The 26,716-nt window shown below is 49.4% G+C and overlaps 11 protein-coding genes across 11 annotated transcripts; 5 read left to right on the plus strand and 6 right to left on the minus strand.

Annotated features, from left to right (window-relative positions):
- Window positions 1-566: 566 nt before the first annotated feature.
- On the plus strand, window positions 567-2,438 carry BU24DRAFT_208095 (uncharacterized protein). The gene is made up of 2 exons (XM_033521904.1): window positions 567-1,099; window positions 1,193-2,438. The coding sequence occupies exons 1-2, from the start codon at window positions 998-1,000 to the stop codon at window positions 2,318-2,320; spliced, it is 1,230 nt and encodes a 409-aa protein (XP_033385041.1). The 5' UTR covers window positions 567-997; the 3' UTR covers window positions 2,321-2,438.
- Window positions 2,439-2,686: 248 nt separating this feature from the next.
- BU24DRAFT_441692 (uncharacterized protein) lies at window positions 2,687-4,172 on the plus strand (the record flags this gene model as incomplete). Its single annotated transcript, XM_033530462.1, has 3 exons — window positions 2,687-2,964; window positions 3,026-3,109; window positions 3,165-4,172. Exons 1-3 carry the CDS (start codon window positions 2,899-2,901, stop codon window positions 4,170-4,172), a joined length of 1,158 nt encoding a protein of 385 aa, XP_033385042.1. The 5' UTR covers window positions 2,687-2,898.
- A 30-nt stretch (window positions 4,173-4,202) lies between these two features.
- Window positions 4,203-6,261, minus strand: BU24DRAFT_441693 (MFS general substrate transporter; the record flags this gene model as incomplete). The annotated part of the gene is made up of 6 exons (XM_033530463.1): window positions 4,203-4,435; window positions 4,682-4,790; window positions 4,842-5,215; window positions 5,259-5,427; window positions 5,483-5,939; window positions 5,999-6,261. The coding sequence occupies 6 exons, from the start codon at window positions 6,259-6,261 to the stop codon at window positions 4,320-4,322; spliced, it is 1,488 nt and encodes a 495-aa protein (XP_033385043.1). The 3' UTR covers window positions 4,203-4,319.
- Window positions 6,262-7,073: 812 nt separating this feature from the next.
- Window positions 7,074-7,341, plus strand: BU24DRAFT_208118 (uncharacterized protein). Its single transcript, XM_033521905.1, has one exon. It carries the CDS (start codon window positions 7,111-7,113, stop codon window positions 7,300-7,302), a length of 192 nt encoding a protein of 63 aa, XP_033385044.1. The 5' UTR covers window positions 7,074-7,110; the 3' UTR covers window positions 7,303-7,341.
- Window positions 7,342-7,777: 436 nt separating this feature from the next.
- BU24DRAFT_324255 (RTA1 like protein) lies at window positions 7,778-8,621 on the minus strand (the record flags this gene model as incomplete). The annotated part of the gene is made up of 3 exons (XM_033522965.1): window positions 7,778-7,867; window positions 7,915-8,427; window positions 8,487-8,621. Coding segments are annotated over 3 exons (738 nt in total), but the record flags the coding sequence as incomplete, so codon positions are not given.
- Window positions 8,622-13,538: 4,917 nt separating this feature from the next.
- Window positions 13,539-15,168, plus strand: BU24DRAFT_370606 (PR-1-like protein). The gene is made up of 2 exons (XM_033524435.1): window positions 13,539-13,984; window positions 14,132-15,168. Exons 1-2 carry the CDS (start codon window positions 13,803-13,805, stop codon window positions 14,850-14,852), a joined length of 903 nt encoding a protein of 300 aa, XP_033385046.1. The 5' UTR covers window positions 13,539-13,802; the 3' UTR covers window positions 14,853-15,168.
- A 910-nt stretch (window positions 15,169-16,078) lies between these two features.
- On the minus strand, window positions 16,079-16,532 carry BU24DRAFT_321689 (uncharacterized protein; the record flags this gene model as incomplete). Its single annotated transcript, XM_033522935.1, has 2 exons — window positions 16,079-16,330; window positions 16,434-16,532. Coding segments are annotated over 2 exons (351 nt in total), but the record flags the coding sequence as incomplete, so codon positions are not given.
- A 226-nt stretch (window positions 16,533-16,758) lies between these two features.
- Window positions 16,759-17,457, plus strand: BU24DRAFT_208187 (uncharacterized protein). The gene is made up of 2 exons (XM_033521906.1): window positions 16,759-17,013; window positions 17,124-17,457. Exons 1-2 carry the CDS (start codon window positions 16,911-16,913, stop codon window positions 17,330-17,332), a joined length of 312 nt encoding a protein of 103 aa, XP_033385048.1. The 5' UTR covers window positions 16,759-16,910; the 3' UTR covers window positions 17,333-17,457.
- A 448-nt stretch (window positions 17,458-17,905) lies between these two features.
- On the minus strand, window positions 17,906-19,122 carry BU24DRAFT_370608 (uncharacterized protein). Its single transcript, XM_033524436.1, has 3 exons — window positions 18,943-19,122; window positions 18,690-18,883; window positions 17,906-18,634 (listed from the first exon to the last, which is right to left on the minus strand). Exons 2-3 carry the CDS (start codon window positions 18,696-18,698, stop codon window positions 18,149-18,151), a joined length of 495 nt encoding a protein of 164 aa, XP_033385049.1. The 5' UTR covers window positions 18,699-18,883; window positions 18,943-19,122; the 3' UTR covers window positions 17,906-18,148.
- Window positions 19,123-19,279: 157 nt separating this feature from the next.
- BU24DRAFT_370611 (SPX-domain-containing protein) lies at window positions 19,280-22,388 on the minus strand. Its single transcript, XM_033524437.1, has 3 exons — window positions 21,379-22,388; window positions 19,706-21,324; window positions 19,280-19,631 (listed from the first exon to the last, which is right to left on the minus strand). The coding sequence occupies exons 1-3, from the start codon at window positions 22,097-22,099 to the stop codon at window positions 19,536-19,538; spliced, it is 2,436 nt and encodes an 811-aa protein (XP_033385050.1). The 5' UTR covers window positions 22,100-22,388; the 3' UTR covers window positions 19,280-19,535.
- An 812-nt stretch (window positions 22,389-23,200) lies between these two features.
- BU24DRAFT_451181 (uncharacterized protein) lies at window positions 23,201-26,373 on the minus strand. The gene is made up of 4 exons (XM_033531083.1): window positions 26,120-26,373; window positions 25,397-25,944; window positions 25,035-25,333; window positions 23,201-24,978 (listed from the first exon to the last, which is right to left on the minus strand). The coding sequence occupies exons 1-4, from the start codon at window positions 26,162-26,164 to the stop codon at window positions 23,615-23,617; spliced, it is 2,256 nt and encodes a 751-aa protein (XP_033385051.1). The 5' UTR covers window positions 26,165-26,373; the 3' UTR covers window positions 23,201-23,614.
- Between the last annotated feature and the right edge of the window lie 343 nt (window positions 26,374-26,716).

Raw genomic sequence — 26,716 nt, forward strand, 5'->3', positions numbered from 1 at the left:
TGGATAATAAGCTGGAAGAGCTGGGTCTCAGCAGCGACGATGAAGTCGCAGTCGGGCCTGATGAAGACAAAGCGAAAGCGTTGCAGCAGTATGAGGAGGAGCGCTCTTGAGGAACCCTATCTTATGTTCAGATAAGCCGCGCGTTTTCCAAGACCTTTGTTCGATAAGTATACCCCTTGATCTTTACTCATCCGACCAAATTCTCGTCCTCCACTCTTCTGTCGTCTTTCCGGTTTATGCTGGTTAGTGACCGAAAAGGCCAAGCGTTGGCAATTCAGTGTCTTCGCCTGCAGAAAATCGCTAAGACGCGCTAGGAATAGGAGTGGGCAAGTGAACAGGGAGTCTTTTTGATAATTCCTAGGTGTCCGACAACAAATGATAGGTGTCCGACAATAACTCAGATCCTTCACAAAACACTCCTAGTAAAGTACTTTTTAATGTTATTTTAATAGATTCTGCTAAGTCCTAAAACTAACCCTCTCCCTATATGTGTTATGCAGGATCTGCGTTGTTGTCGGACACCTATCATTTGTTGTCAGACACCTAGGAACTACCGTCTTTTATGTATATTGAGACTACTCACACACAGTTTATCATTTACACCTCGCGAACGGCTAGATGCACGCTTTCTAGCGTCTTGCCCCAGAAAGAAAAATTAGCGATCCAGTAGCCCAAAAGGTTTTGCTCCCTTTACATGCCCTCCTTATTTAGCTTGTGGAAGAGTACCACAGCTCCCTTTCTGACGTGTATTTTCTAAGTTGATGTCGAGAAACTGGATGAGCTAAAAAAAAGGCGTGTTCATAGGATAGTCCAAGCGTGCACAGCCTTCGTTCCGCCATCAGCTTCACTACAAAGGGTATTAATATCAAGATCTCATACGTTATGATCACGAGTCATCCCTGCTCATGAAACCTAGATGCAAACCATCACTATCGACTAAAGGCTGCCCAGAGTTTGCTTCCTTTTCAACGCTTACAGCACCATCTTCACTTCGCACATGCAAGTTTCAACGAGTATTAGTATGAAAGTAGCAAAAACCCGGAAAGCCCATACAAAGTCTCGAAGCGGCTGTTTCCCTTGCAAATCCAGGCATATCAGAGTAAGTTTGGATCATACGCAAAATCATCACATCGAGGGCTTCCTCGGTTTGATGCATTTGTTCAAGAGCGTGTAGGTTCTGACAGGAGCGCAGTGCGACCAGCGTAAACCAATCTGCTTCAATTGCGAGAGATATGCTGCTGAATGTGTATATCCTCAGCCCAAACCGGTCTTGGCGCCACAGATTGATACTCCAGGTCTGTCCCCAGACATACCAAGTATTGAAGCCATATGCCGTGACCACACCAGCCATCTGGATCAAATACAGGCAGAAGGCCAGGAGGCGACGTTGAGCATTTCACAACTTCGGCTACTTTATCACTTCACCACGGTCACCGCAAAGACCCTTTCGGCCGACCCATTAAATGAGGACGTGTACTCATCCTACCTTGTCAAAGTCGCATTTCGATACCCCTTCCTCCTTCATGCGATACTCTCTCTTGCGGCATTGCATCTTAGTCACACAGAACCGCGTCAGGAGAAGGAGGAACTTTTGGCACTCGCTGGCCGACACCACATGGATTCCATAAGTCGCTTTCGGACGGACATCGCGGACGTCAATCAATCGAACTACGAGGCTGTCTTCCTCTTTAGCAGCACTTTATTTCCATATCTCTGGGGTTCCTTGATTGGTACCGATACCTCTCTAGATCACACATTCGACAGCATCATCTCGAATCTCTTCATGACCAGAAGGGTGCGCCCCCTTGTCCATGAATTCTATGAAACACTTTCGCAATCCGAGCTTGGGAGACTGCGGCCGCAAGATACACGGACCATCGACTGGCAGTTTGTTGTGCTGCCCACAAAGACCGAATTGGTTGGTTTACAAAAGTTTGCAGACCTCGCCCATGATATCTTCGATGGAGATGTAGCCGAGGCGTACAACCAAGCAATTCGTGTCCTCATAGTGGTTTTTGATGTGGCAGCACAATCTCTCTCGGCCCCGTCTGACGCCCTTCTGAAAATGTGGATTCATTTCGTTACTCCACGTTTCTTGCATCTGCTATCAGAAAGAGAGTTTGGGGCCTTAATCATATTTGCCCATTATGCTGTCTTAGTTGACAGGGCGTCACACTATTGGTTCTTGGTCGGCGCGTCCACAAAGATACTCACAACTATATGTCCACTTATACCTACTCAATGGCAGTCCTGGATAGACTGGCCTCGAGCCCAGATAAAGATGGCCGATCCTGTAGAAACATGCGCTTATACACTGTAGAATACCTGCTGCAATTTTAAGTACACTTATCTTAGGTTCTGGCGGGCTAATCTCGAAGCAAACAGTTGAGGCGTGCTCTAACAGGTTGCCTACAACATCTAAGAAATTTATTTCGAACTAATTAGAGCGGGAAACAAATACGCGTAAATGTGATAATTTGTGTCAGAAGAGACATCAATAGTGCCCTTAGTGATACGATTAGGTGCCGATCATTTGCACTAAACTTTTGACTAGTACAATACAAGTAATTCGTGCTGGAGAGTTCTAACATGCAGGGATTATACGCGTATCTCCGCTTTTGTCCAAGCTTCGGGAATCTCTAAGTATGGGATGGGATGGGTACCAACTGAGACCCAGACTTAGATAGCCGCCCAGATAACTGGACGCAAAAACAACTGATCAAGGATGCCTAACGAACGAAATGAGTTTGCTACTATTCTTTTCGGCTCCATACGCTGGAAAAGGGGCTCTAGCTGATAAAACGCTAGTCCCTTCCTTGGTGCATATCTTCACGTGAAGTAAAATCCGCCAGGTCTTCATCTGAGATGAGTACGCCTCAACCACTGAAATAACGTAACATGATCCGTCGACAGCATAAGAAGTCGAGGAAGGGGTGCTTAGTCTGCAAACAACGCCACATTCGGGTATGTCCGTTCCGCTGTGCTAAGTAGGAGGAAACCTCAATAGCTAACCTGGGGCTTGCAGTGTGATGAACAGCGACCAACGTGCCTCAACTGCATCAGGGCCGAACGAGTGTGCTCATATCCCAGAAATCAGAGCCGCGTCAGGGTATACGAGATTGCCTTTTCAGCCTTGATCAAGCCTTTTATTGACATAACGTCAGACCCCACAAGATCCGTCCAGTCATGAACCCAGGGAGACAGAGGGATCATGCAGCAACGAGCCTGAAGAGTACCAACAGGACACCAACCATGATGTCATCAACATGCTACACTTGGAGCTTATGTTCCACTTCGACTTCAATGTTCACGTGCCCGAATTTGGTGGTAGCGCCAAAGAGTCCGCAACGAAGTTTGTCCTGCAGACTGCTTTGGATGCGCCCTTTTTGATGCATGCAATCTTGGCCATATCTGCACAACATCTATCCGTGACCCGTCCCGTAAACGCTATGCGGTATCAGAATCAGGCAGTGGAGTTGCAGACGAAAGCAATCGAATTGTATAATGCCGCTTGTCAGGACAGCGGCCGAGAAAGATCTGTTGCACGGCTGCTGTTCTCTTCTATCCTCGGACGGCATATCATATCTGATGTGCTTCAAAACAATGGGCTCGATTTCCCATCCTTTCTTGCGCGGTACACTCGGGGTGTTCAAATTTACCGTGGCGTAAGAGCTGTAGCGGCAGAGGAAGACTGGTCTCAACTGTTAGGATCTGACTTGGGCCCGATAATGACCCAGGGCGCAGATACCGGTGCTTATGACAATCTTATCGAATTGAGTGATGCGTCATGGCATTTGATCTCTAATTCTCATAATCTGGATAACGAGGAAAAGACAGCGTGTGGAACAGCGCTTCGGCTGATTGAGACAGGCTTCGAGAATCTGAGGCAACTGACAAAAATTGAGCTTGGCCGACGCATGATTTTTATGTGGTCAATCATGCTCCCTGATTTATTTATCAGTCTATTGGAATGTCAAACTCCCGAAGCAATTGCTATCTTAGGCCGCTACGCTATGCTGCTTCACTTCGGAAGAAATATATGGCAAGTCAGGGAGGCGGGCCCACATCTTTTGAAGGCAGTGATGGAATTCTTAGGGCCTACGTGGGATACGTGGCTCACATGGCCTGAAAGCTTACCGAACCCATTGCAGGTAGCCATAGATAGTGGTTGACTAGATCAATAATGACTTGGTGAATTACAACGCTATATTGTCATGCTTTATCGACATTGTTGATTCGAGGTAAAGGTCGTCTTTTGGTCGTGAGATCGATGGGCTACGTTCTCAGCCCAGGCTCGACAGAGAGCCCACAACCACGACCTATAGTCGAACTTGGAATTTTGCACGTAATCGTGAGCCAAATACATATAAAAGTACGGGAATAGGTACAAGCCCTAGAGCAATGAACCCTAACACGCTGTTACCCCACCCAATACCTGATGTATCGTACATCCGTAGACCTGAAATGTTAGAACAAGGGGCAATTCCTGCCACCTATACTGGCTAGAGGCCTGAGTGGCCCAGATTAGCTTAGTATGATTACATAATGCTCCCTATAACACTGGCTGAGAAACAATAAGTTTCCTCAGCGATTCGTCTCTATCATTTGGGGATAATAGAATTGACTCGATCTCACTATTGCTAATTGCCAACTTCTAAGTGCCCTGCAAACCAATCCTAACATGAAAGAGGTAGCAGGGCACCAAGTAAGGACCGCAAAATTGCCAACGCCGCCGAGACTGATGCTGCGTATTTTGGAAATGCATCAATCAAATAATTTTGTATGCACGTCTGCGTAGAAGTAAGTAATCAACATGCTAACCTGCAATTAGAAGCACGTACCATAATACCCATTAGGCCAATACAAATAACAAGCACGCCTAACATGGGGACAATCCAGTGAATTCCCTTCTGGATAGTCCAGCCGTAAATGAAAAGCCCAATCGGCATAGCCAGGCTGCAAGGAATACTAATGATCGGGTTCAGACGGTCTTCAGGTCGATGCTGTAATCCACGCGCTTTTGTTCGTTTCACTACCAGGTCCACGAGTTGACCGAAGCCTAACACCCCTATAACCATCCCGAGACCAGCTGGAAGAAAGACCAGCCCGCTAGAGCCTTCATCGAAGCCATATTCTTCGGTGTAGACATATGTGAAGGTGGCGATCAGAAGGTACAAGATGCCATAGGATATAGGATATGGCGATGTACAGCGCACTAATAGTTACTACCGGTGTAGCCACTAAAAGCTTTACAGGACGGACCGCGGCCAGGCGAAACTTCTCTGACCGCGTGGATTGCACCCCCAGTACACTTCGCACATGGGGGTCGCCAGTCTTCTCGCGGAAGCGATGTGCACGCTGATCGAGCAGAACAGGGGCGTATGTCTCGCGCAAGCAGAAGAACGTTATCGGAATCAAAATGCCGGACTACAAGACTTGTGAGAATTCTGGCTTTATCGACTCAAAATTGGAGCAAACATACAAGGATCGCAATGAGCCAGAACACCCACCTCCAACCGGCTGCCCTAATTAGGAACCCGCCTGCAGCGGGACCAGCGCAAGGCCCGAGGAGAGGACCCATAGCCCATAGAGATACAGCTCTGCCTCTCTTTTCAACGGACACCATATCCGCAATCGTTCCACTCCCAATTGTGAGCGGTACAACGCCAGAGAGGCCCATAAGTAAGCGGAACGCAAGAAGCATGCCCACGCTGTTACTGAGTGCCGCCCCAATGGTGAACAAGGCAAAGATGATGTTTGCGTAGATATAGAGGTGCCTGCGACCATAGATCTCACTGAGGGGCGCAACGAACAAGGGACCCACGGCGAACCCAAGGATGTAGATTGACAGGAGGAACGTCGCTGTAACCGTAGATGAATCGCGGAATTCCTTCATTATGCTCGGGATGCCGGGTGCAAACATGGATGAACCTAAGGGTCTGGAGAAGGCGTTAGCAAGACAAATGAGCAAGTAAGTTTTATGACAGTAGCTACTAACGTGACGACACTGAGGGATGATAGAACAATAATATTTGTCCATTTCTTCGAATCGGGCCAATTCATGGGATTTTCTGGATCATTGTCCCCTTCCCAATCGACTAAATGTGTGCCTCGCCCCTTTCCATCTTCATGCTGTTGATCTGAGCTAGTAGATAGCTCGCAACTGGCATCCGATTGTGTGCCACTGGGTTGGTGAGGTACAGGCTGTTGCAACTCGACGTCCATCAAGTCCTGCCCGTCTCGACGTGGTTTCTCTTCCATAATTCTTGATGAAGCAGCGTTGTATAACGCTTTGGTCTCAAGAATGATGAGAAAGGGCGTACATCAATTCAAGGCATGGGAAAAGCGAGCGACACTCCAAGCTATAAGCTAATGCAACGAGAAGATTAACGCAGTAGATCACACCCTACATTAAATCTATGGAAACACGGGAACTGATAATAGTATTCTAAGATTCGACGCTCGGTGAGTATGGGAAGCTAGTCCGAATTCTCCTTGGGAATCCGACGTGCATGGGTACGCACATGGGAGAGCGTAGGGGCCTTGCGAGTATCAGTCCAAACCAGAACGAGCATTGCTTTACAGCCCTCTGTTAAACTCAGTAGCTGCAGACCGGGGCCGTCAAATGGTCCCAGCGTTGCTCTATTCGTCAATTAGTACTCTAAGGTTACAAATACGCGTAAAAACATAGACTAAAAAGGCAGTGTGAGAGATAAAAACAGCCACTCCACCTTAGGCTCCCAGTCTTACATGCCGTTATAGAATATTTGTTCAAATAAAATGCCTACATTGCTTGTCTATCACTGCCAGTTCTCTTAATACTTCAAAATCGTGAGCGCTGATTTTCACCAGACTTCTATCATTAGCTTTACACTACGCTATATCTATCATTTCTTACATCCATTCGAGCCAAATTACATGATATCGCATCTATTCGAGCCTATAAATTGATACTACTTCGTATCCTACCGCTTAGCCTAAGGTACGTTCCGCTTGCCATGGTGCTGGCATCGACGCATCTCTTGCGTCTCCCGACCCCCTTTCAGTTAACAGCTTTACTGAATCACTACTATAGTGCTTCTATTTCGTCCTCTTTGAAAGAAAAAGAAGATGCAACCCTGGGTCGTCATTCTCATAGTGTTGCTTGCTGCTGGAGGCGTTGTCTGCTGCGGGTTCGCTGTGTGTTCCCTTTACGGGGACAATGACGAGAACAAGATCAAGTCTATATCGCAAGAGCAGGCCAAATACATGGCGGCAGTGCGTTCTCGTACTGTTAAGATGCTAGCTTTTGAATGTAGATAGGCGCCCTAAGAGAGTTTGGTGTGTGGGAGATGCAAGGAGAAGAGTGAAAAGGGAGTTCTATCTCTGATGCTAGTTAAGAAAACAAGGGAATAGATCAAGTTTAGTCTTCATGTGCGTAGACATGTGCAGATTGTATTGAACACTACGGGTGTGTCTGATTGGGATTTACCTACTCCTATCAGTATGGTTGCATTATAATTACCATCGATAATCTTGGTACAGGAGCTCGATGATACACCTGAAATCTTCTGCATCTCCTTCATATAATTCTTGATATCTATCCCTCCCTATTTGGACAACACCAGTGCTCTGTACCATCTTCTTCTCCTCGCTACCCTCAACCCAACTGCCAAATACCTCACAAATCTAGATTCTGCCAACGAACCACAGTCGCGTCATCTTGATGCGGCCTTCTGATCCCACCCCATTATCATACCGCCTGTGAATGCTTTCCTTTTGGTACGATGCGTTGATCATACCAAGCCAAGCAGACAATAAGAGTAACGACCATAAGGGCAAAATCACCCACATAAAGAGGCCATTCGTGAACCATGAGAAACCCGCCCTGTTAAATATGAGTATTCGATGATAAATGCGGAGCCGCAAACATACCTTTCCCATCGCATACTCTGCCACGCGGTATGTGTTTCTCACTCCAACACAAGCGCACGCCACATACAGCAACATCATATATCTTTGCCATGGGAACGTCCCATTCTTAGAAGCTGTAGTAGGATACGCTCGTAGATCTCCGTGAAAGCTCACTGCAATTCTCACAAAGAAGCAAAAGATGTAAATTTGCAGACCAAGGCCAACAAGGATTGTGGTCCTGCCAAAATTCATGGCACTTTGACTCTTTGCCTGCGATAGTATACCGCCGCCGCCGCTTTGAATCAAGAAGCAAAGCACATCTCCGTAGACGAAAAAATGCGTCATGATGGAAGGGTGAATGAGAGAAATGTCGTCGCCATTGAGACGTTGCACAAGGCGTCCGAGTATGGCATATATCGATGCAGCGAAGAAAATTGGCGCAAGGAGAAGAAGGAGAGATTGAATGACGTATGGTACTAAGGATTTTGTATTATTATGGGCTCCAATTCGAGCGGCGTAGCCAATGGTTTCGAACTATAGGACGAGTTTAGTACTTGCGGCAAGGTAATTATGAGATATCTGTAGGTACTCACCAATCCACCGACAACGAAAGGCACGCAGAACCCAGTACGATTTCTTATCAGCCGCCAAGTATGGAGGAGTGTAAGGAGCCCGCAGACACTGGTCCCAATTGCACCTGCTACGATGGATGGATTGTAGTCCCAAATCTTATTGTCGACCTTTTGATGATTTGAAGAAGGAAATCCTGACATGATAGGAACACAAGATGTGACAATCAAAGCGGACGAATGCGACAAGGATCGATAAAGAGTGACAATGTAGTGATACTAGAAAAAAGACAAACGCCGTTCTATAGCATAACTACAACGAAGACTCCGAGAGCCTTCTATAGGTCTACTTGATTCACATTTCTCTGGCAAGCACCATATCTTCAGGCCATAAAGATTTACGAGTAGCATAGGTTGCCAGAAATAGTATCACACAGTGTAGTCTAGATAGACTGTAAATGTTTAGCGCACAAGCTTTGTTCGCTCCGGACCATCTTGCCTTTCATTCTGTGAGGATCCCATGCGACAGGTTACAAATACGCGTAAATATGGAAAATCGACTCTTACAGAATAAGCAAGGCAGGATGCTAGAATGTCAAAGTAGGGTTACCACTACGAACCGCAGCTACAGCACGGAACTTTGCGCTTTTAGGCTCGGGTCGGATCGATAATTTCTGATAAGAACCATTGGGTGGCTGAGTTGCAGACTAATACGCGTACTCGCCTGTTTGGCAAAGCCTTTGTCAACTGTAGCAGCACTCTCGCACTCGCACTCGCACTCGCCATTGGGTATCCCCTAACATCGTCGGGGAGCGATTCTGCCCTCAATTTTACGTATCAGGCCATTGCTCATCGCGGTCAAAATGCGGATGTGCCGGGTTCGGTACACCGGCTGCTTCCATTTGTTCACGGACTTCAAGGCAGTGTGGATAGACCTAGCCACGAGTTAGATTTGCATGACAGAATAAAAGGCGGTCTTGGGTAGCAACCGGATAGGAGGTGTAGATGTAATCGACATGTTTCAATCCACTGTGTGAAATCGAACAACGATCTCATTCTGAATAGCCTATAGTACTGGAGCGTCCAGTATGTACATTAACAAATCGACCATTCGTAATCGAAGTCAGCGCTCTCCTTTTTCTCCTCTCAACACATTCATTCACATCCGTAGGGGATTTGAAGTGTATGGGGAAAGTATTAAAGTATCAACTTTGCACATGAGGTACGTGAGGCACAACCTGCTCTGCACACCCATCTAAGCTCCGTTTGTGATTCACGCAGCGAAGCGTAGCCGTTCGATTATACCATTGGTCAGATCGATTGACACATAGGTTCCATGCAAATGACTGTATTTACCTTGCCGGTTTGTTGCAAACGTAACAGGTAGCTGTAACTCTAACTTTGCTTGTCAGCTTATTTCTACGCGTTGGTTGGCGGATTGTATCCACTTCAAACCATGCTCCGGATTCTAGTTTACATCTTTCGTAGGGGACCATAGGCTAATCTTTCCCAAGTCATGATTTAAGAACAAATGTGCGAAAACCGGAAGGTTTTAACCATCTGGGGCGAGTAAAGCTCGCGGATCATCTGACAGGCGAAAAGCGCGTCTACGTGGCGAAATCCTTCATGGCTAGAGATAAGCTGGCCAATACCTCCAAATGCTGAACAGTGACAACTTCCTCACCTCGACGTAAGAAGCTCGATGTTCGAGTAAGCTCTACAACTGCTTTATGATTGCGCATAGGCAGCGCATGACTCGGGTCTCTGGAGAATGTCTCGTAGGACGAATGGCGTTGATCCGATGCCAACAGAGCGTATGTGGTGAAACAAGTCGCCCTCCATCGTCGTACCACAACGTACGGCCTGGATACTTGATGATATTACAAACAGGTCTCATGGCGAGCCTCATCATAGCCACTGCCACTGTGGATATCTAGAGCGGCAGGTCTAGACGTGCGCCTCACCTGCCCAATGAGGCTTTCCGTTGTACACGACTGATGCGCCTTTCTCGAAGGATGAAAAGCCCAAGCGATCCGTTTGCACAGGTTTCCCCATGTAAGAAACTTGAAGAATGCGTACAACGAACATGTCCCAAATCGGAAGGCTGTGTGGTATGCAATGCACAAGACTGAGTACCTTGCGGAGACCGTTATGCACGTTAGTGAAAGTTTGGGCGGAATGAACAACCGCGATAAGAACAGGTGTTTGCACGCATGAGAAGCCAACGAGAGGGTTGAGTAAGACTGGCGTTCCTTCGAGGTGGTTCGGTCAGCACAAGACAGCGCTGCGCCGCATGGTCGCAGAAGACTTCTTGAGGAACATAATCATGGAAACCGGGGCTCACGCCTTTTAGAATAAGGACATGTGTCTTGGGACCGAGCAATCGGAAAAATGGCATGTGGTCGGCACCCAAAGAGGATAATATGCTAAGAATCGAGGAATGCGATAATGCGCCAGTTCAATTGGAATGCTAATGCCATAGCAACGAAATGCAAGACCTCTTGAGTACGGCCAAAATCCTTAAGGCAGAAAGGGAAAACTGGGTTTACTATCGCGTGTAAGACGCGCGAAAATGTGAAGCATCGTAGTCATGCCGTTACTGGAGGTTGAGGTGAGGGGTCCCGCTACAAGCGAAGCTGTCAACCCCTTTGTGGTGAAAGGAGAAAGCAGCTCAAGGGAGTCTCCAGGATGAGCTCGTGGGGAAGAGCGAGCAAGGCCGTGTGGTGCAACAGCATAAAGACAAGGGAGTCGAGATTGTCCCAAGGCTTCGACCAGACGCGACCACTCTTGTTGGTTGAGATGGCCAGATACCAGGACGGATTTGTTAGTAGGCTAACGCAATAGTCCAGTACTCTTCGAATCTCTTGATTGACATGAATTGGCAAATAAATTTTCATTGGGGTATTTTGAATTGCGTCGCTCGGGCTTCGCAGCCGGCGGCTGCGGATGGAAAGGTGAGCTTGCTGCTTAGGTACTACCAGATCAGCGGTCCAGAGTTCTCGTTGTGCGACTTGGACAACGTAAGTGGTGGCACGTAACGAGAGGAGGTAGCGTTTGTCTCATGAGTCGACCCTGTGCTCCACCGAGCCCACCGTGTTGTTCCGGGAGGGAACGTGGTGATCATACCGGATAGATTTGTCTGTTTCGGAAGAATAATCGCCAAATGGTGAGACTAGCGTACCTATTGAAGGGTCAACAAGAGAAGTATTAGAAATTTTTATACGGCTCCAAGGCAAGATATAGCGAGCAACACAGCTCAAGTCTTCCTTCTCGCGTAGGTAAGAGGAATAGAGTGATGATGTGAGCTTGGAAACCGAAGCCAAAAAAGAGAAATATTACACGACAACACCAACGTTTGTTTGGTAAAGGGCTCCCTGATCCGACATAGAAGGCTGAATTGAAGTCTACGCACTCCTCAATTGGAGTCTGCCACGCGAGCAAGGAAGATTTAGCAAACATGAGGGGCGAGCAGATTGAACGAAGTTGAAAGAACCGCATTGTTTCAAGGAGCCCACTAGCGGATGTGAGGTGCAAATTGACGAGTAGTTTATCTCCTTGCCGCGCCGGGAGCGGGACAGAAATTTGAAGTATCCGGACATTTAATATTAATCGAAAAGCTGGAGGCTGCTAGCACCATGGTAGATTGATTATTTGATCTCCCTCTGTGGGTCGTTTTCCTGGCCACTCGGGGATTATGTAAAGTCGATGCCACCATGCACAGGCTTGAGGGTATTCCAAGAGCAGTCAAAATGTTGGCGATTAATTATGCCACGAGCCACAAGCCGGCTGCTGTGCTCAAGGGGCAACCGCCCTGTGATCCTTCTGTAGCATTCTGCGACGCATATTGAGATAGTACCTGCTGTACCACTGGCAGCGCTGAGCGGACACCGTTGCTTTACGAGTAGTCACTGTGCACCGAGTAGCGAAGAGAAGACCGAGGCGGGGTAGATTGCTATATTATCGTGTATGCACGGACATGTTGCCATCTTGGACGAGCCGTTGGCCAGACTCTGGGGAGGAAGCGCCCGCGTGCGAGGTTTGAGAAACAAGATGGAGCCAGGCTGTAAGATGAGATGGACGGTCGAGATGAATGAAGGGCTGAGGATGACCAGCCATGGTGTCTTGAATTAGAGGTTTAGTCTCAAACGTTCCTGCCAAGAAATGACAACGAGCCAATCGCAACCCATGCGCAGATCTGTGAATCCCTGCAGTTGGACCAATCACACCCCAGATGGACCTGCCGCTTAGTGTCCTTCTCATTTACGCCTGAAGCATAGTGCCCGAAATGCTTCCCTGGACGTTCTCTGTACATTGTGAAAGACGTTTTCTTTGCTTTTACACCTCATCAAACATTATCGTGCCTAATTTAAAAACTGCTTCTATTTCATATTGTGTAAAAATGTCGTCTCCGTGCCCAGACCGATTACGAAGGGCAATTTACGATCCTGATCCCACGATTCGTCATTGCTGTCTAAGCTTGAATCCTTAGATCCATCGATGGTTGGATGTTATGTGGCTGGAAGAGGTATCAAAGTATGTATGCCGCAAAATGTAGAGGCTTGGTGGCATGGTTAGCAGCTGTTCTTGCAAGCTCGCGCTCCGACGAGCAAATGTTGAAGGCCGGATCTGTACAATTCTGTGCTACATTCCCCACGCGCAGAATCAACCTTCTCTGAGCCAACCTCATTGTTGTTGGACGCCGGTCCTACCATCTGTGGAGAAAGGGCCCATCTAGTTCCCGCGCTGAGATTGGCCTGATCGAAATTGTCCGACTTGCTCCCAGGATGAAGGAGTCATGTCGTAAGTTCTGTGTCGCCGTCCCCGTGCGTCATCAAAGGGCTGCCGTCGACGTTTGTCTCAGGACCAACATCCCTCCCGCGTAATCTTAGCCTTCTACCATATCTTTGCATACTAAACTGCAAGTCTGGCCAGTCCCTCACTCCTGTCCATCACTTCACGATCACCCACATTCCTTTCTTGATCTGCGATCTCCCTTGTGCAGCCTTAGCCTACACTGGACCACGCTCTTTTGATTCTTGAACCCACCACATTCACTCTTTTGTTTACCAAGTACGCCTCAGTCGTACCTCTTGAGATCCTAGCCCTCAACAGGACATCCACGTAGGTCATCATCCCTCTTTTTAAGACATGTTCCGCCCTAGTGGTTGGCCACACTTAAATTCCATATAAAGTGTTGTGGATCTTTCCGAAGAGGCCTCCCAATTTTTAAGGGTCCCCGTTCTGATCGGTCATACAGTTGTTCCAGGACGATACATATCGATAAAGATCAAAGATCAAGATCAATAGTCGAGTCCATCCAAGCTCTTTGCCAGATTCACGATGCGTTCTGCTGCTCTCTTGGCCTCGTTGGCGATTGGTGCGATTGCCCTCCCCCTCGACAAACGGCAAGTCGTGACCGAGTACGAAGTCGAGGTCGTCACCAAAACGGTATACATCACCGCCGGCTTCCCCGCACCAACTTCCGGACCCAAGCCCACGGAGGATACTTCTTGCTTGGACGAGTTCCCATCGTCGAGCTCAAATCTGGATGAGTTTCCCCAGTTGAGCTCAACATCCACATCATCCCTATCAACCAGGCAGCCAGCTTTCTCTGCACCTGTGATCACAAGGCCGTCCAACACTCCAAGGCCTCGGCCACAGACGAGTAGTGTGTATGTGTCTGTACCTACCCCTCAGCCGACTTCAGCTCCTGCACCGGAGCCGTCCTCGTCGAAGACAACTCCAACTCCAACACCCACGCCCACGCCCACGCCGGAGCCTGTAACATCAAGCTCTGCCGTTCCGGCTCCCAGCGCAACTCCATCTGCGCCTGCTGGTAGCCACGTCTCTGGAGAAATCCAGGCGACCTTCGGGTCCGGTCCCGATTACGAGGCTGCAGTTCTCTACCATCACAACGCTGCCCGCGCTAACCATGGTGCCGGTCCCCTTGTCTGGGACGCAGCTTGCGCGAACAACGCCCTGATCGCTGCTAACAGATGTGACTTTGAGCACTTTATTCCCGAGGGCGCTGGTCAGGGACAGAATCTGTTCACCCACTCCGGTGACGAGTTCAACGCCACCGCCGGTATCACCGAGAGCTGGTATAAGGGCGAGTTCGAGGCCATGCAGCCCTACTGGGGCGCTTCCGACATCCCCGAAGATGTCTTCCACGAGGTCGGTCACTTGACCGCCATGCTCTGGAAGAGCACCACCAAGGTTGGCTGCGTCTCGATCGACTGCGGCACCAAGATGACCGTCAACGGAAAGGCCTCAGACATGAACAAGTACACCGTCTGCAACTACGCCTCCGCCGGAAACATCAAGGGCAACTACGGCAAAGAAGTCGGCGCCCCCGTGTCCACCACCAACCTCGGAAGCTGGCTCGACTAAACCCCCACTCCTCGTCTTCCTTGGATCTCATTTCTTTTCTTTCTGCTAGTTACTCACTCAGCATCTTGCATGGTGTATCGGGCATTATTCCGACAGGGCGGCGGCTGCTTGCACAGGTGTGGGCCGAGTCCGCGATATCCATTGTTTTTTTTTCCCTTTCTATATTCTTTTCCCTTGGCTCGATGTTGTCTATAGTCAGCCAAAAAATCTTCTGCATTCTTAACTTCAATGTATATACCTTACGGCAGGTCTAGAAGACCGCCTCGTGGGAGGGTTCACCCTTTTTCATACCACGTGCCGATCCAATATGTCAATGACAAACTCATGATTCCAAAGACTGCCTTTGATCTTGTCGTGCTGTGGTGATTTTTTGTGACTTCTGGTATAATTGGTATGCGAAGGACTTCACAATCCTATAGATTGCATTGGTAAATACGCACAGCAAGATACCATGAGGTGCAAGAGAAATGAAAGATTTCGATCAAGTGAAGTTCAGTGAACGAGAAGTGCGACGCGGTAAGTGACTAGTGAAACAACATCTGTCATTGATTTGCATTCGGGACTAAAATGCAAGTCTAACTCTGGCTGACTTTAAACACGCTAGCGGCAAATGGACTTGAAGCATGAATTGATTCTACAAGGACCCAGGATTACCTACTTAAGTACTATCTGGAAAGCAAAACACTGATGATTATGGCCAACTACTGGTATTCCGTACCTTCTGGGCTCCTTGTATGCGTGCTCGATGCTAAGAGGTAGAAAAGTGTATACCAGAGAGTATGTTCAAGTGACTTATAGAAAACAATTTTCGTCATGACGGACGCCTCATCGAACATTGACTAATTAATCGCCATTGTCCATTACCGCATCTTGATTCATAACCAGCTTCTACCTTGGGTGGGTGAAACAGCAATCATGAAGATGGTGCATAGAGACATCATATTCTAGACAAATATTTCTATGCTAGCATAATATGGCTGCACTCGTTGGGTCAATCTTTCCACTGGCCCGCTGCCTTGACGAATGAGTGTCACGGTCCAATATAACCCTGAGAGCTCACGGGAGCTGACGTCTACTCCCAATTGTTATTTACGAAGATGTCTTGTAATTAAATCAGCTCTTCCACAGGGTTGTTACTACCAGAATCACTCCTCTGACAAGACCATTTTAGAAGAAATGAAACTAACCTTCGACCCATCTCTATGTAATGACTCTGGCTTCGTCTTCAGCGCTCTCATTATATCTCGACGGTTCACCGCGCTAAGCCACCAATACCACTCTTCCTCATTATCGCGCGACAGAATATCAGCATAAACACCTGCATATTCCCCTTTTGTAGGTGCCAAATCTTTAATACACTGCAGATAGGACGAACGGTCATCTTTCTGCGTCTGCGAGTAAGCGCACGGTGCCCAATCAAACTCCTCTCCTACTAATCGGGGCTCGTTCGTTAGAAAGCGCGGGTAGACAGCTGAAAACTATAGGGGAACCATGGTGACAATGCCCCAGTCCACGATGCTAGACACAACACATCAGCGTGGGGTGCTTCGATGTCTTTTTTCGTTAGGCTCACCATTCCACCTTCTGGTTGTTGATGATGATGTTGGAAGGATTCATATCTCCATGGACGAGCACGTGGGGCTCGTTGTCAAGGGCGGGGAGATGAAAGTCAGACATGCGACTCAATAAGGCCTCACAGTCAGTGATTGAGACTCCAGGCACTTTCCCTTGGATACATCGGTTTATCCGCGTTCTGTAGATCTTGTTCTGGATCCAGTCTGCTGCAGAACCGTCTGCAGATGTTAACGCTGGATTGGGAAAACTCCATGCAATCGTACCTGACTCTTGTACTTTCAAAAGATCTAGAGTGACCTCTGCTCGCGGTCTGAGGTCCACGCTCTTGCCTGACTTGTCTGCGCAGGTTCCTCGGAGCGCGTGACTGACGAGTCGCTTCCACACTGTTGGGATGTCTATTTGTTGGGATGCTATAAAAGGCAGCCACTCCCATCATTTGCGTCCTTCCCCCTTCACCAGACCTCAGCCTACAAAACCGCAAACATGAGCTCGCTAATCTCTTCTTCTCTACCATCATCAGCCTCTACTTATTGGTACCTCCCTACCTATATGTACACAGTCTTCGCTCAGTACTACAACCCAGAAAGTATGCCTTCGCTTATAGCCCTTAGAGCTTCTATATTACTGTTTCTCAAACATCCGCTTTTTAGTTGTACATGTCTAAGAATCCTTAAGGCTATGCTAACGTTATGTCAGTTGCAATCATCGGAGGGACAGCACCGGCTCTACCATCCTTAATCACGCACCTCTTTCAAAAAACATCGCAGCCAACAATCTTTACCCGGATCATGAAGTATGCACCGTGGTCTCTGGTGCCAATTCCGGCCATCCTGCTCCTCATCTACGCTTTCCAGCCTTCTGAAAGACCTCAAGATGAACCAAGCCATATGTTTCATTTCACTTAGGTCATTGATGACATGCACTGACGAGGTTAGACCAAGATTGAGGCTCCGTATGCGGTATTGTCGTTTCCGATTCAAGCAAGTGGTGTTATGCTATGCGCCTGGAACTATAAAGCCAGGCATGCTGATATAAGGGCTAAAATCAGGATGGTTTAGTGTGTGTAGCTACAAAAGTCAAAGTAGTTTTAATGTTAATTACTGCTGTAGCTGTCTTAGCTTTATGTCTTCTCTGCTTGTGATCTAATGTAAGAATTTAGTGTTTAGTCTGAAGCATAAATAATAAGAGGCTTAGCAGGCTATTAATTATAGGACGTATTAATGAATTATGAAACTTTATAGTTGGTTTGTGAGTTGGTTGTAGATCCAATGCGGAGGCACAGACTTTGCAAACATCACAACACATCTCTACCACGGGTTTTTCACAGATGGTAGATAGAGTAGTAGCATTAATGGAAGCCTCAGAATAGGAATTCAAAGTACAATCACTTATAAATGCGGCTCACAGTAGTATTAACTTAAATATGCCGGATGACGCTCACCTCTCGGGCATGAACGATTTGCCAGTCATCATGGTGTCTTTCAGCGAGCGCGTCGTCGTCAGCCCAAGCACACTCATACAGGGCAAGGTCAACGATTCAGTCCGAGAGACTCATAACGCACACGGCATTGGGAGCTGCCCTCCTTTCATTGTCGATCATACAAACGGCCAGGTCCCGACGTACCCAAACCCACGAATAAAACGATTCGGAACTATGGCAACAAGCCAGCCGTGACGATGAATCCAGACACCAGTCGCAAAGTATACAACAATCGCTCGACCTATCTTTCCGAAGTCAATTTAAAACACATGTCGGAAACAAGTATAACCACCCCTTTCGGCAGAACCGCGTCGACCGTGTCTACGCTTCTATTCAGCGGTACCATCGTACCAGTACAGACAAAACCCTTGTTGGTAGCCTTCCACGACATAAGTCTGTCGTAGTCTAACGCCTCGAAGCGATGCCAGCTGATATGTTCGTAATCTCCATTGGCAGTCGTTTCGGCCTGGCGAGACTTGGGTGGACAAGGCCGATTAACGCTTTCCGTCGCCAACTGAAAACACATGCTGAAAATAATCACAATCTGCCCTTTCGGCAGAACGGCGTCGACCGTGTCTACGTCTCCATTCAGCCTTTCCACATTCTTCACGCCAGCATAGATGAAGCCCTCCTTGGTGGCCTTCCACGACATATGTCGATCGTAGTCCACCGCTTCGAAGAGATGGTACCTGATGTCTTCGTACTCTCCATTGGTGGTGATTTCGGCCTTGACGCTTGATTAGCCAACACTTGCTTATAAATTTGTTGGAAGGGTATTTTACCTCAGGCATTGGTAACAACTTTGAATTTCCGATTGTTCGCCCGTTTTGGAGTAGAGAGAAGCGAAGCTCTGTCGCGTGCGAACCTGTGCTCGGGATAGAGTAGACCTGTCGTCGTTGCTGTAGAATATGGGTGCGTGTGCAGTGCAAGACCAGAGACAGATACGCCTTCTCCGTTAGCAAAGGAAGGCGTTAAGCTGTGCATCATCAGATCAGCATTGTCCTTATATATAAAGCATTGCCTAGAGCACACTACCTTAAAGCAGTCCAAGTGTTAGTACAGTATATACGGGCCAGAGGGAAAGAAAAGCCCTAGAAGTCATATGCTGGAGATGCGGAAACCCAGACCTGGCGAGGGAGCTTTTCCAGCTGTTGAAGAGGGGGAAGATGGATGTGGATCCCTCTCGTTACACGACAGGGTACTTTGCAAGGAAACATCTGCAGGCTAGATGGTAGGACTTGGCTAGTATCTATAGGAGCTGTGATGAAAATGTTACCAAGTTAGAAAGGTTTTATCATAAAGAAGCTCGGGCCAGAGCATTTGATAGACAGCAGTTTTCGATGAATGAATGCATGCATGCATGAATGAGTATCTCTGACGGTAATAATGGTCAATTATCGCCATAGAACAGACGTATATTCCCCACCCCACCCCTCCGTGCAACTATATGGAATATGAAAACCGGATACGAACATAGATAGATACAACATGACACCAGAAACAAGAAATATGTAACTGTACAAAGATTTCCCCCTCTCTCTCGCGGGCACATAGATATATGCAGTGCAGTGCAGTAATATAACATTAGATTCAACAAGGACGCGTTGCAGACCCACTACACGAAACCTCTACCTGACGAGTTCGATCCTCTCGCCCCCGGAGAGCGTCGCGTTGGGTGATGAGTGTCCCGCGTGACGATTCTTGTCGTTGACGATGGCGTTGTACTGTTACAATCTCGTTAGCATCAATGCACTCACTACTGATCAAGCTCCAGAACGGATACGGAAGAACGACTTACCTTAAACGCGAAATTCAGCACCAACGCGACAGCCAGTCCCACACACACGACCATCGGCCCAACCACGTTATCGAAGTCCGTGCCGCTGCGCTGCTTGATGAGCTTCATCCTCCACATGTACATGCCCCAGCCCCAGGCGAGGGTGAAGGCGGCGATGAGGGTGTACACGACGGCGAGGGAGCGTGCGATGTTATTGTCTTCGCCGGCGGCGTTGTAGAGGCCGAGGGAGAGGGACGCGAGCAGCACGGAGACGTGCTGCCATTTGATGTAGGTGCGCTGGTTTGCGAGCCAGACTTTGGCTTCGACGCGCACGGGGCCTTGGTCTTTGATCCAGACGCCGGGGTCCCGGACGCCGGGGGGCAGTTGGATGCGGTCTTGTTGTTTGGCGCGGGCGTATTTGGAGTTGGATGTGAAGGAGGGGAAGAGGGAGCGGAGGCCCGTGGATTGGGAGAAAGGGTTCTTGAGGAGGGCGGTGCCTTCGTCGTCCTCGTCGGAATCGGGCTCCTCGGTGGCTTTCTTGCCGTTGGAAGGGATGTCGTCTGAGACGTTTTGGCTGGTTTGTAGGCCAGAGGCGTTGGAGGTTGCGCGCTTGGTGAGGGACTTGGAGACGACGGGTGATCCGACGGGAGAGGTGACGGAGGGACGGTAGCTGGGGCTCGCCTTTGCGCCGAACAGACTTCCCACGGCGAAGTCGTCCTCGGCAGCCTTCTTCTTGCGCTCCTGCTCCTCCTCAAAGGCTTGCTGGGGCTCCTGTCGGATGTCGGTGTCGATATCGCTCAGCCAAAAGGGGAATGTGTTGACGTTGTCGTCGAAGAGCATGGCAACACCGTGCACGAACTTGGAGAAACGGGGCGTCTCCTTGACGAGATGAGAGTTCATGAGGTCCTCAATCCACTCGTACTTCTTCATTCCCTTGGTCTTGATCTCGAGCAGCGCGTAGGGGAAGCGGTTGATCTCGCCCTTGCGGATGGCCTTGAATGGGTACTCCATCTGGGAGCCGTCGATGTCCCTGCGGTGCCAGTCCTCGGGATCACGGCACGGTCGGTCGTGGTCAAGGGAATCCTCGCGGATGGTGGCAAGATTGGTGTCTAGAGAGATCCTCACACGGTCATCGCCGGGGATCTGGAACGCGGTGCGGGTGTAGTTGGCGCGGAGTACGGGCTGGAGCTCGTTCTTCTTGATAAAGGACTGGATGTCGTCGACGGCCTTCTTGAAGCCTTCAATGGTCTCGGCGTCCTTCTTCTGGTACTCCATCTTCTGGATGGTCTTCTCCATCTTGTACTTTCCCTCGATGAATTGCTCAATGTACTTCTCTTTGATCGGGAATCTCTGCTCTTCGCTGGCATCCCCATCCTTGATCTCTTTCTTCTCGAACACGATTTCGGGCTTCTCGGCGAGCTGTCCATACCAGCGAAGGCGCAATGATCCGGCATTGGGAGTATGGTTCACCTTGTCGGTGTACAGCGAGAACTTGGGGTTGTCGAAGTAGATCGACGTGAGGGTAGGATCGCGCTGAGAGCCCTCTGCGACCTTCGAAGTCTGGGGATTGTACACGAGCACCGGCAGGCGACGGAGAATGACCGTCTTGACCTCGAGGATGTTGTCCTTGTGGATCCAGACTATCACCAATTAGCCAATTCCCTTACAACAGTCATGGAAACCCGAAAACTTACACTTATGCGACGTGAAGCTCTCCCCACCAGTCGTGCTCTCCGCAAACGACAACGCCTCACTCGTCTTCCCCTCCAAGCTCTGCCTGACAAAAGAATACATCGCCGACAACCTAAACAGCAGCGGCGAATGGTCCTCCTTGTTGAGCGGATGCGCCGCAAGCCTCGTCTCCAAAAAGGCGCGCAGCCTATACGCACCGCCGCGCTTGCGGTCATGCTTCTTCGTCGCCTTGAAGAACGCCGTGTAATTGATCCTGCTGTACTTCTCCAGCTCATTCACCTCCTTCGTGATATCATCCAACTCCGCAAGCACCTCCTTCAGCAGCTTCTCCCTCTCCTCGGGCTTCAATTCCTGCTTCGCGGTGGCCGCGGGCTCCGGCTTCGCTGCCTCGGCGTACGTCTGCGCGCCATCATCTTTCTGCTGTTGCTGGTCGCCTTTGATGCCAACAGCAAGCGGCTCGAGCTTCTTCTCGCAGGCGGTGGTCCTGTCCCGTAGCTTCTGCGCGACCTCAGACTGGAACCGGTGCACCTTCTCGAGCTGGACGTGGATCAGCTCGTCGACGAAGGCCGTCTCGTCCTCGTCGGTCCACTTGTCGTCGTCCTCGTCGATCGGCGACGCGCTGTCGTCGCTGTCCTTGAGAAGCTTCTTCAGCTTCTCGTAGTCGACGTAGTACGCCTTCCACGGCGGGTAGATGCTCTTGCGGAGCGTCGTGCCGAAGCGCATGGTGGGTGCGAGGTAAGGAAGGGAATGCGGGTGTTGGGTTGCGTTGTTGGGATGGATGGGATGGATGTCGATTGGTGGGTGTTTGGGCCGACGGCTCGCGGTGCTGCGGGTGTTCCTTCGTTTCGATGCAATGCGTGAGAACAAGGAGACTGTGTCGCGTAGGAAGGGAATGAATGTAGAGGATCAATTCAATTCCTCTCGGGGGGGGGATATGATTCTGAAAATTGAAGAAGAACCACGGCCGGTCTTTCTTTCGAACGCAAGAAATCCAGAGGTTCGATGGTTGGTGGTTGCTAGTTTGGACGGGTGGGGAGCTCTCTGAACCCGGCATGGGCTCGAATTAGCCAATCATTCGTTGCACGTGTCAACTCGCTTTAGCATTTGCGTCGTTCCCGGCGTCATAGCAATGCACGGTCGATCCGTCCAGCCTCGTATTCAACAGACCTCCGATGAAGAAAAAATAGCAGCTATCTCAATTGACGTCTCAACATCAGTCAATTGATAGATAAATATAATTACACAACTACATATCTTTACAGAGGTTCTTGAGAATAATTTCTGCGGAAATACTCTGCACAAGGTCAGAGACCCAACAAAGAAAGTCCTTTTACTCTTCAACCGCCCTGCAATGAAATTATAATTCTACTTGTAGCAATTGAAACATGTTAGACCAAACAACCTTACACCTAGCAAAACTTCTTTGGCATTTGTATTGTATCTTGTACAGCGATGGTTAAGAATAGTCTCTCATAATAAACCCCGTCTATTCCCCAACTGCCCTGTATCTATTCCGACTACACTGCAGATTAAAGACTTTCTATTTTACTGTGGTCGGGTACTCGATACAAAAGATATATAGGTGTCTACTATATCCGCCATAAATCCAACATCTCCTTGTATCGGCGTTGTGTTGTAGTATTCAGACCACATGTACATACTAGATACCTACACATACATCCTATCTCATAATCACGCGCTCTCATCTTGCCCCGTACGGCGTGCTTGTGTAGATATCATTCTCAAAAAACCCCCGTATAACTACCTACCTAGGTAGTGCGTACATATCAACCATCATCACCCATCGCCTCCACTCAACTCTACACCACCAAAAGACAAATCCCTTAAGAGAAGAATTCCTGTATTCATGCTTATATCCATTGACTCAATCGCCCGGGACCAACCTACATACTGCCACGAGTACTATATCTAACCGGCCGGTCAAGGCCGTCATGCGTCGTCATCACCATCAAACATTAAACAACATAAAAAGGAAAACCCCAAAACACACCTTCCACTATCACCATCGCACAGTAGTGGAACTACCCATCTGTCTTGCCAGACAGAAAGCAGATGTTGGTATAAGTAGTACCATTGCCTACCATTGCTACCACTCGAACAAAATTAATTTACGTCATTATCAGGCCGTGTATGTCTACCAATTCCAATTCACATCAAACATACCATCGTGAGGGAAGGTTTATGGAACAAGTCCAAGCTCAACTTCAGCGCCCCTCCCTAGACAAACAACTCCCCCAACGCAGGCTCCCTCCCCTCCCTCTTCCTCGCAATCTCGTAGCTCCAAACCGTATGGTCGGCAAACAGCATCATGAGCCGCCACCTCCTGCCGTCCTCCTCCTCTTTCTCTCCCTCACCATCTCCAGCTCCGTTACCGTCGCCATCCAACATCCCCTGCACAGGCCCGACCGCCATCCCCACCATCGGCGAAACAGGAGGAACATTATCCTCCTGCTGCTCGGGCAGCGGCAAAATATGCTCCTGACGAAACCCATACACCGTCTCCTCCCCCCAGCCCCCCTCCCCCGCAACCTTCACGCTCGTCAGCGCAAACACCGCGCAGCGCCCCGCATTCGAACCCACCACGAAAGCCCCGAGCGCCGGGATGTAAGCGCTGAAGTTGAGGCGGCGGGTCCAGGGGAGGCGGCGGCGGAGGTTGATTTCGTCCGGGAACAGCGGGTTGTGCATTGTTGGGATCGTGGGCTGGGGGTCGTTTGAGGAGGGGGAGGAGGGCGCGTGGGTGAGGGATTGGAGGAGGGAGATTTCGTCCTTGGTGATGATGAGGCAGGGGGAGGGGGTGGGGATGTGCCGCGAGGAGAGGCCGCTGGCGGATCGGACTTCGTAGTAGGGGATCTTTGAGGGGTGGCTGCGCATGCTGCCGGTGTAGGCGTGTGGGGGGAGGGGGAGCCCAGGGGGGATGGTGATGCTGGAGAGGGTTTGCGTTTGGGAGACGTATTGGGCTGCGGCGGACATGGCTTGCGTGAAGAGGTGGTTGGGGTCGACTGCTGCGGCGGGAGGTTCGGTGTCGGATTGACTGGAGGAATCGGATTGGGTGGCGTCCTGTTCGGGGGGAGGGTCTTGCGTATGAGGAGGTGATGGAGGTGGTAGAGATGGATTGTTTGTGGGAGGTTGTGTAGCTTGCAGTTGGGCGGGAGCTGGAGTCTCATTCTGTGCTATCGACTCTGCCTCCTGATCGCTCCCACTCTCGCTCGAACCGTCGAGGGATAGCATTCCGTCCGAGTCTTGATCTTCGTTAGGAGGGACACCTGGTACCAATCCCTCAGCCAGTATAGAATGCAAATCTTCCGCCGCGGGTCCATCATCGTTGTCCACATCCGACCCAGACAGGTCTTCCATGTCAATATCGTCATCCCCAATGCTTCCTTCGCTGGCGGAGCTGGCATACTCAGGATACAGAACCTTGTTGAAGAAATCACGTTCAAGCTTCAAATCATCTCTCTTGAGCCTGGATCCTGTCGTGTCCCAGAAACAGGGGTCAACCTCAGTGGGGACGCCGCCAAAAGCATCTTTCAACGAATAAAACGGCCTGCATGTTCTCGGATCGATGAAGATGGCACCCCAAGCTTTAAATCACCACCGATTAGCCATACACATCTCCTACTTGATAGGACAAACTCACTTGCGTGCGCCACCTGTCCGCACCCACAGTCTTCCAATGGCCCTGGATCCCTCTTCGGACTGAACGTCTTGTAGCATCGACCCACATGCATAGCGCGAGCGGGCATCTGAGGATTGTGTAGGTCCCAGAGAACCGTTATCCCGTGTATGGAACTGCTGAGAAGCCATCTCCCACAGGGATCAGCACCAGTGTTGTTGAAGGATACCGAGGGGATGTTTCCTCGCCCGACTAGTGTGATTACACGATCTTTGGAGCGGTCTTGTATACCTGCCTGTTGAGGATCGTGCGGAATGGAGGGACTGGTGTGATAAAGTGAGAATGATTCTTGACCGATCCCGTTCTTTTGATAAGTCGGAGCTTACATTTCTGGTGACCCTTCGAACGATCTCAAAGGGTCCAGCGGCTGTTCGGACAACCCAAAAGCAATTACTGTGACATTTGCAGTGTTTGCGCTGATAGCAATGAGTCGAGCCTCGCGATGGACCGATATACCCCACGCACTCATCCCAACATTCCTGTGCAGAAGAGGCCGAATATAGGGCTTCTCTTTGCCTTCAAGGCCGGCTTGCTGCTGGTCGATGGCACGTTGGATCGAAGCCGTGGTGTACGCGATGACATCGCCATCGTCGCATACGGCCAGGAGGATCTCCTCTGTGCCTAGGTAGTCGAGGCGGAGATGGTTAATGGAGTGCGGGTGGATGTAGTCGACGTAGTGTCCTAGATTTGGTCGCGAGATGGGAGGCTCCAAGATCAAGGCCGGCTCCTTTGATAGACTTTGGTCCGGATAGGTGGGTTGGTAGACGTGGATGGTGTCGCAGCTGGCAAAGATGAAGAGGTTGTAAACGTGAGATAGACAAGTGAGGTTGCACCTATATTGCGATAGGAGCGGTAGCTCTTCCAGAAACTCAGCCTGAGATGAGAGTTAGCGAAAGGAAGAGAAATGTGACATGATAACTGAAGGTGCCATCACTGCGAGTAATGGGAAAGTTACGACTATGGAGGAGGTTCCCAAACATATTCTACCCGTACTTCACGAAAGCGTCCCAGAGCAAGCAGAATATGTGGCAAACAAGCAGTAGACTCACCCTGCGCTGTACACTCGTCGCAATGCACGAGATGGAACTTGACATGACGAAGCACTGCAAGTTCTCATCGTAGCTCGGCTTCCTTTACGTTGTCGCGCCGTAGTCGTGGCGGATACTCCGTAGTGTTTGTTGGGTTGTAAGGCGAGGACGATAGATTGATCGATGGATGGTTGATGTGACGTGCAAGTTGACCCTAGGTAAAGCTTTATTGGGGAGAGCAAACGCGGGTGTTTACTTGCATGGATAGAGCTAGTTGGCTGTTGGTCGGAGAGGTGGGGGGGGGGAACAGAAACCCGGACGTCACTGGTAATCAAGTGGGGTTACCTAAGTTATCTCTTTGAGCATTCGAATATTGAATATGACCAACCATTACAGCTTCTCAGCTTCATACTTGGCTTTCTCTCTGACTTGATTGGCATCTTCCCTTCCGTCCACTCTCGTTACAGCAGTTGAAGCATATAAGATTGATCTGCAGAATGGTAACACCTTCGGAGATCCAGTCGATGGAGCTACTTCATTCAGGACCTTAGAAAACAATTTAGTGCACCAAAGGTATATCAGCAAACTATTGATATTGTTAGCCGCCCCAGTGGAACC

This window comes from Aaosphaeria arxii, assembly GCF_010015735.1.
Source record: "Aaosphaeria arxii CBS 175.79 unplaced genomic scaffold BU24scaffold_4, whole genome shotgun sequence".
Lineage (NCBI taxonomy): Eukaryota > Fungi > Ascomycota > Dothideomycetes > Pleosporales > Aaosphaeria > Aaosphaeria arxii.

Excerpts from the sequence above, each read along its gene's own strand:
- BU24DRAFT_451181 (XM_033531083.1), bottom strand. The coding sequence starts at position 26,164 with ATGTCAAGTTCCATCTCGTGCATTGCGACGAGTGTACAGCGCAGG. Across the intron at positions 25,334-25,396 it reads TTCGAAGGGTCACCAGAAAT|TCCCTCCATTCCGCACGATC; the intron begins GTAAGCTCCGAC and ends TTATCACACCAG. Across the intron at positions 24,979-25,034 it reads CGGACAGGTGGCGCACGCAA|CTTGGGGTGCCATCTTCATC; the intron begins GTGAGTTTGTCC and ends GGTGATTTAAAG.
- BU24DRAFT_208187 (XM_033521906.1), top strand. The coding sequence starts at position 16,911 with ATGAGCTCGCTAATCTCTTCTTCTCTACCATCATCAGCCTCTACTTAT. Across the intron at positions 17,014-17,123 it reads TCAGTACTACAACCCAGAAA|TTGCAATCATCGGAGGGACA; the intron begins GTATGCCTTCGC and ends ACGTTATGTCAG.
- BU24DRAFT_370606 (XM_033524435.1), top strand. The coding sequence starts at position 13,803 with ATGCGTTCTGCTGCTCTCTTGGCCTCGTTGGCGATTGGTGCGATTGCC. Across the intron at positions 13,985-14,131 it reads GATACTTCTTGCTTGGACGA|TGTGTATGTGTCTGTACCTA; the intron begins GTTCCCATCGTC and ends ACAGACGAGTAG.
- BU24DRAFT_208118 (XM_033521905.1), top strand. The coding sequence starts at position 7,111 with ATGCAACCCTGGGTCGTCATTCTCATAGTGTTGCTTGCTGCTGGAGGC.
- BU24DRAFT_208095 (XM_033521904.1), top strand. The coding sequence starts at position 998 with ATGCAAGTTTCAACGAGTATTAGTATGAAAGTAGCAAAAACCCGGAAA. Across the intron at positions 1,100-1,192 it reads GCAAATCCAGGCATATCAGA|TGCGACCAGCGTAAACCAAT; the intron begins GTAAGTTTGGAT and ends ACAGGAGCGCAG.
- BU24DRAFT_370611 (XM_033524437.1), bottom strand. The coding sequence starts at position 22,099 with ATGCGCTTCGGCACGACGCTCCGCAAGAGCATCTACCCGCCGTGGAAG. Across the intron at positions 21,325-21,378 it reads GAGCTTCACGTCGCATAAGT|TCTGGATCCACAAGGACAAC; the intron begins GTAAGTTTTCGG and ends AATTGGTGATAG. Across the intron at positions 19,632-19,705 it reads TGCTGAATTTCGCGTTTAAG|TACAACGCCATCGTCAACGA; the intron begins GTAAGTCGTTCT and ends AGATTGTAACAG.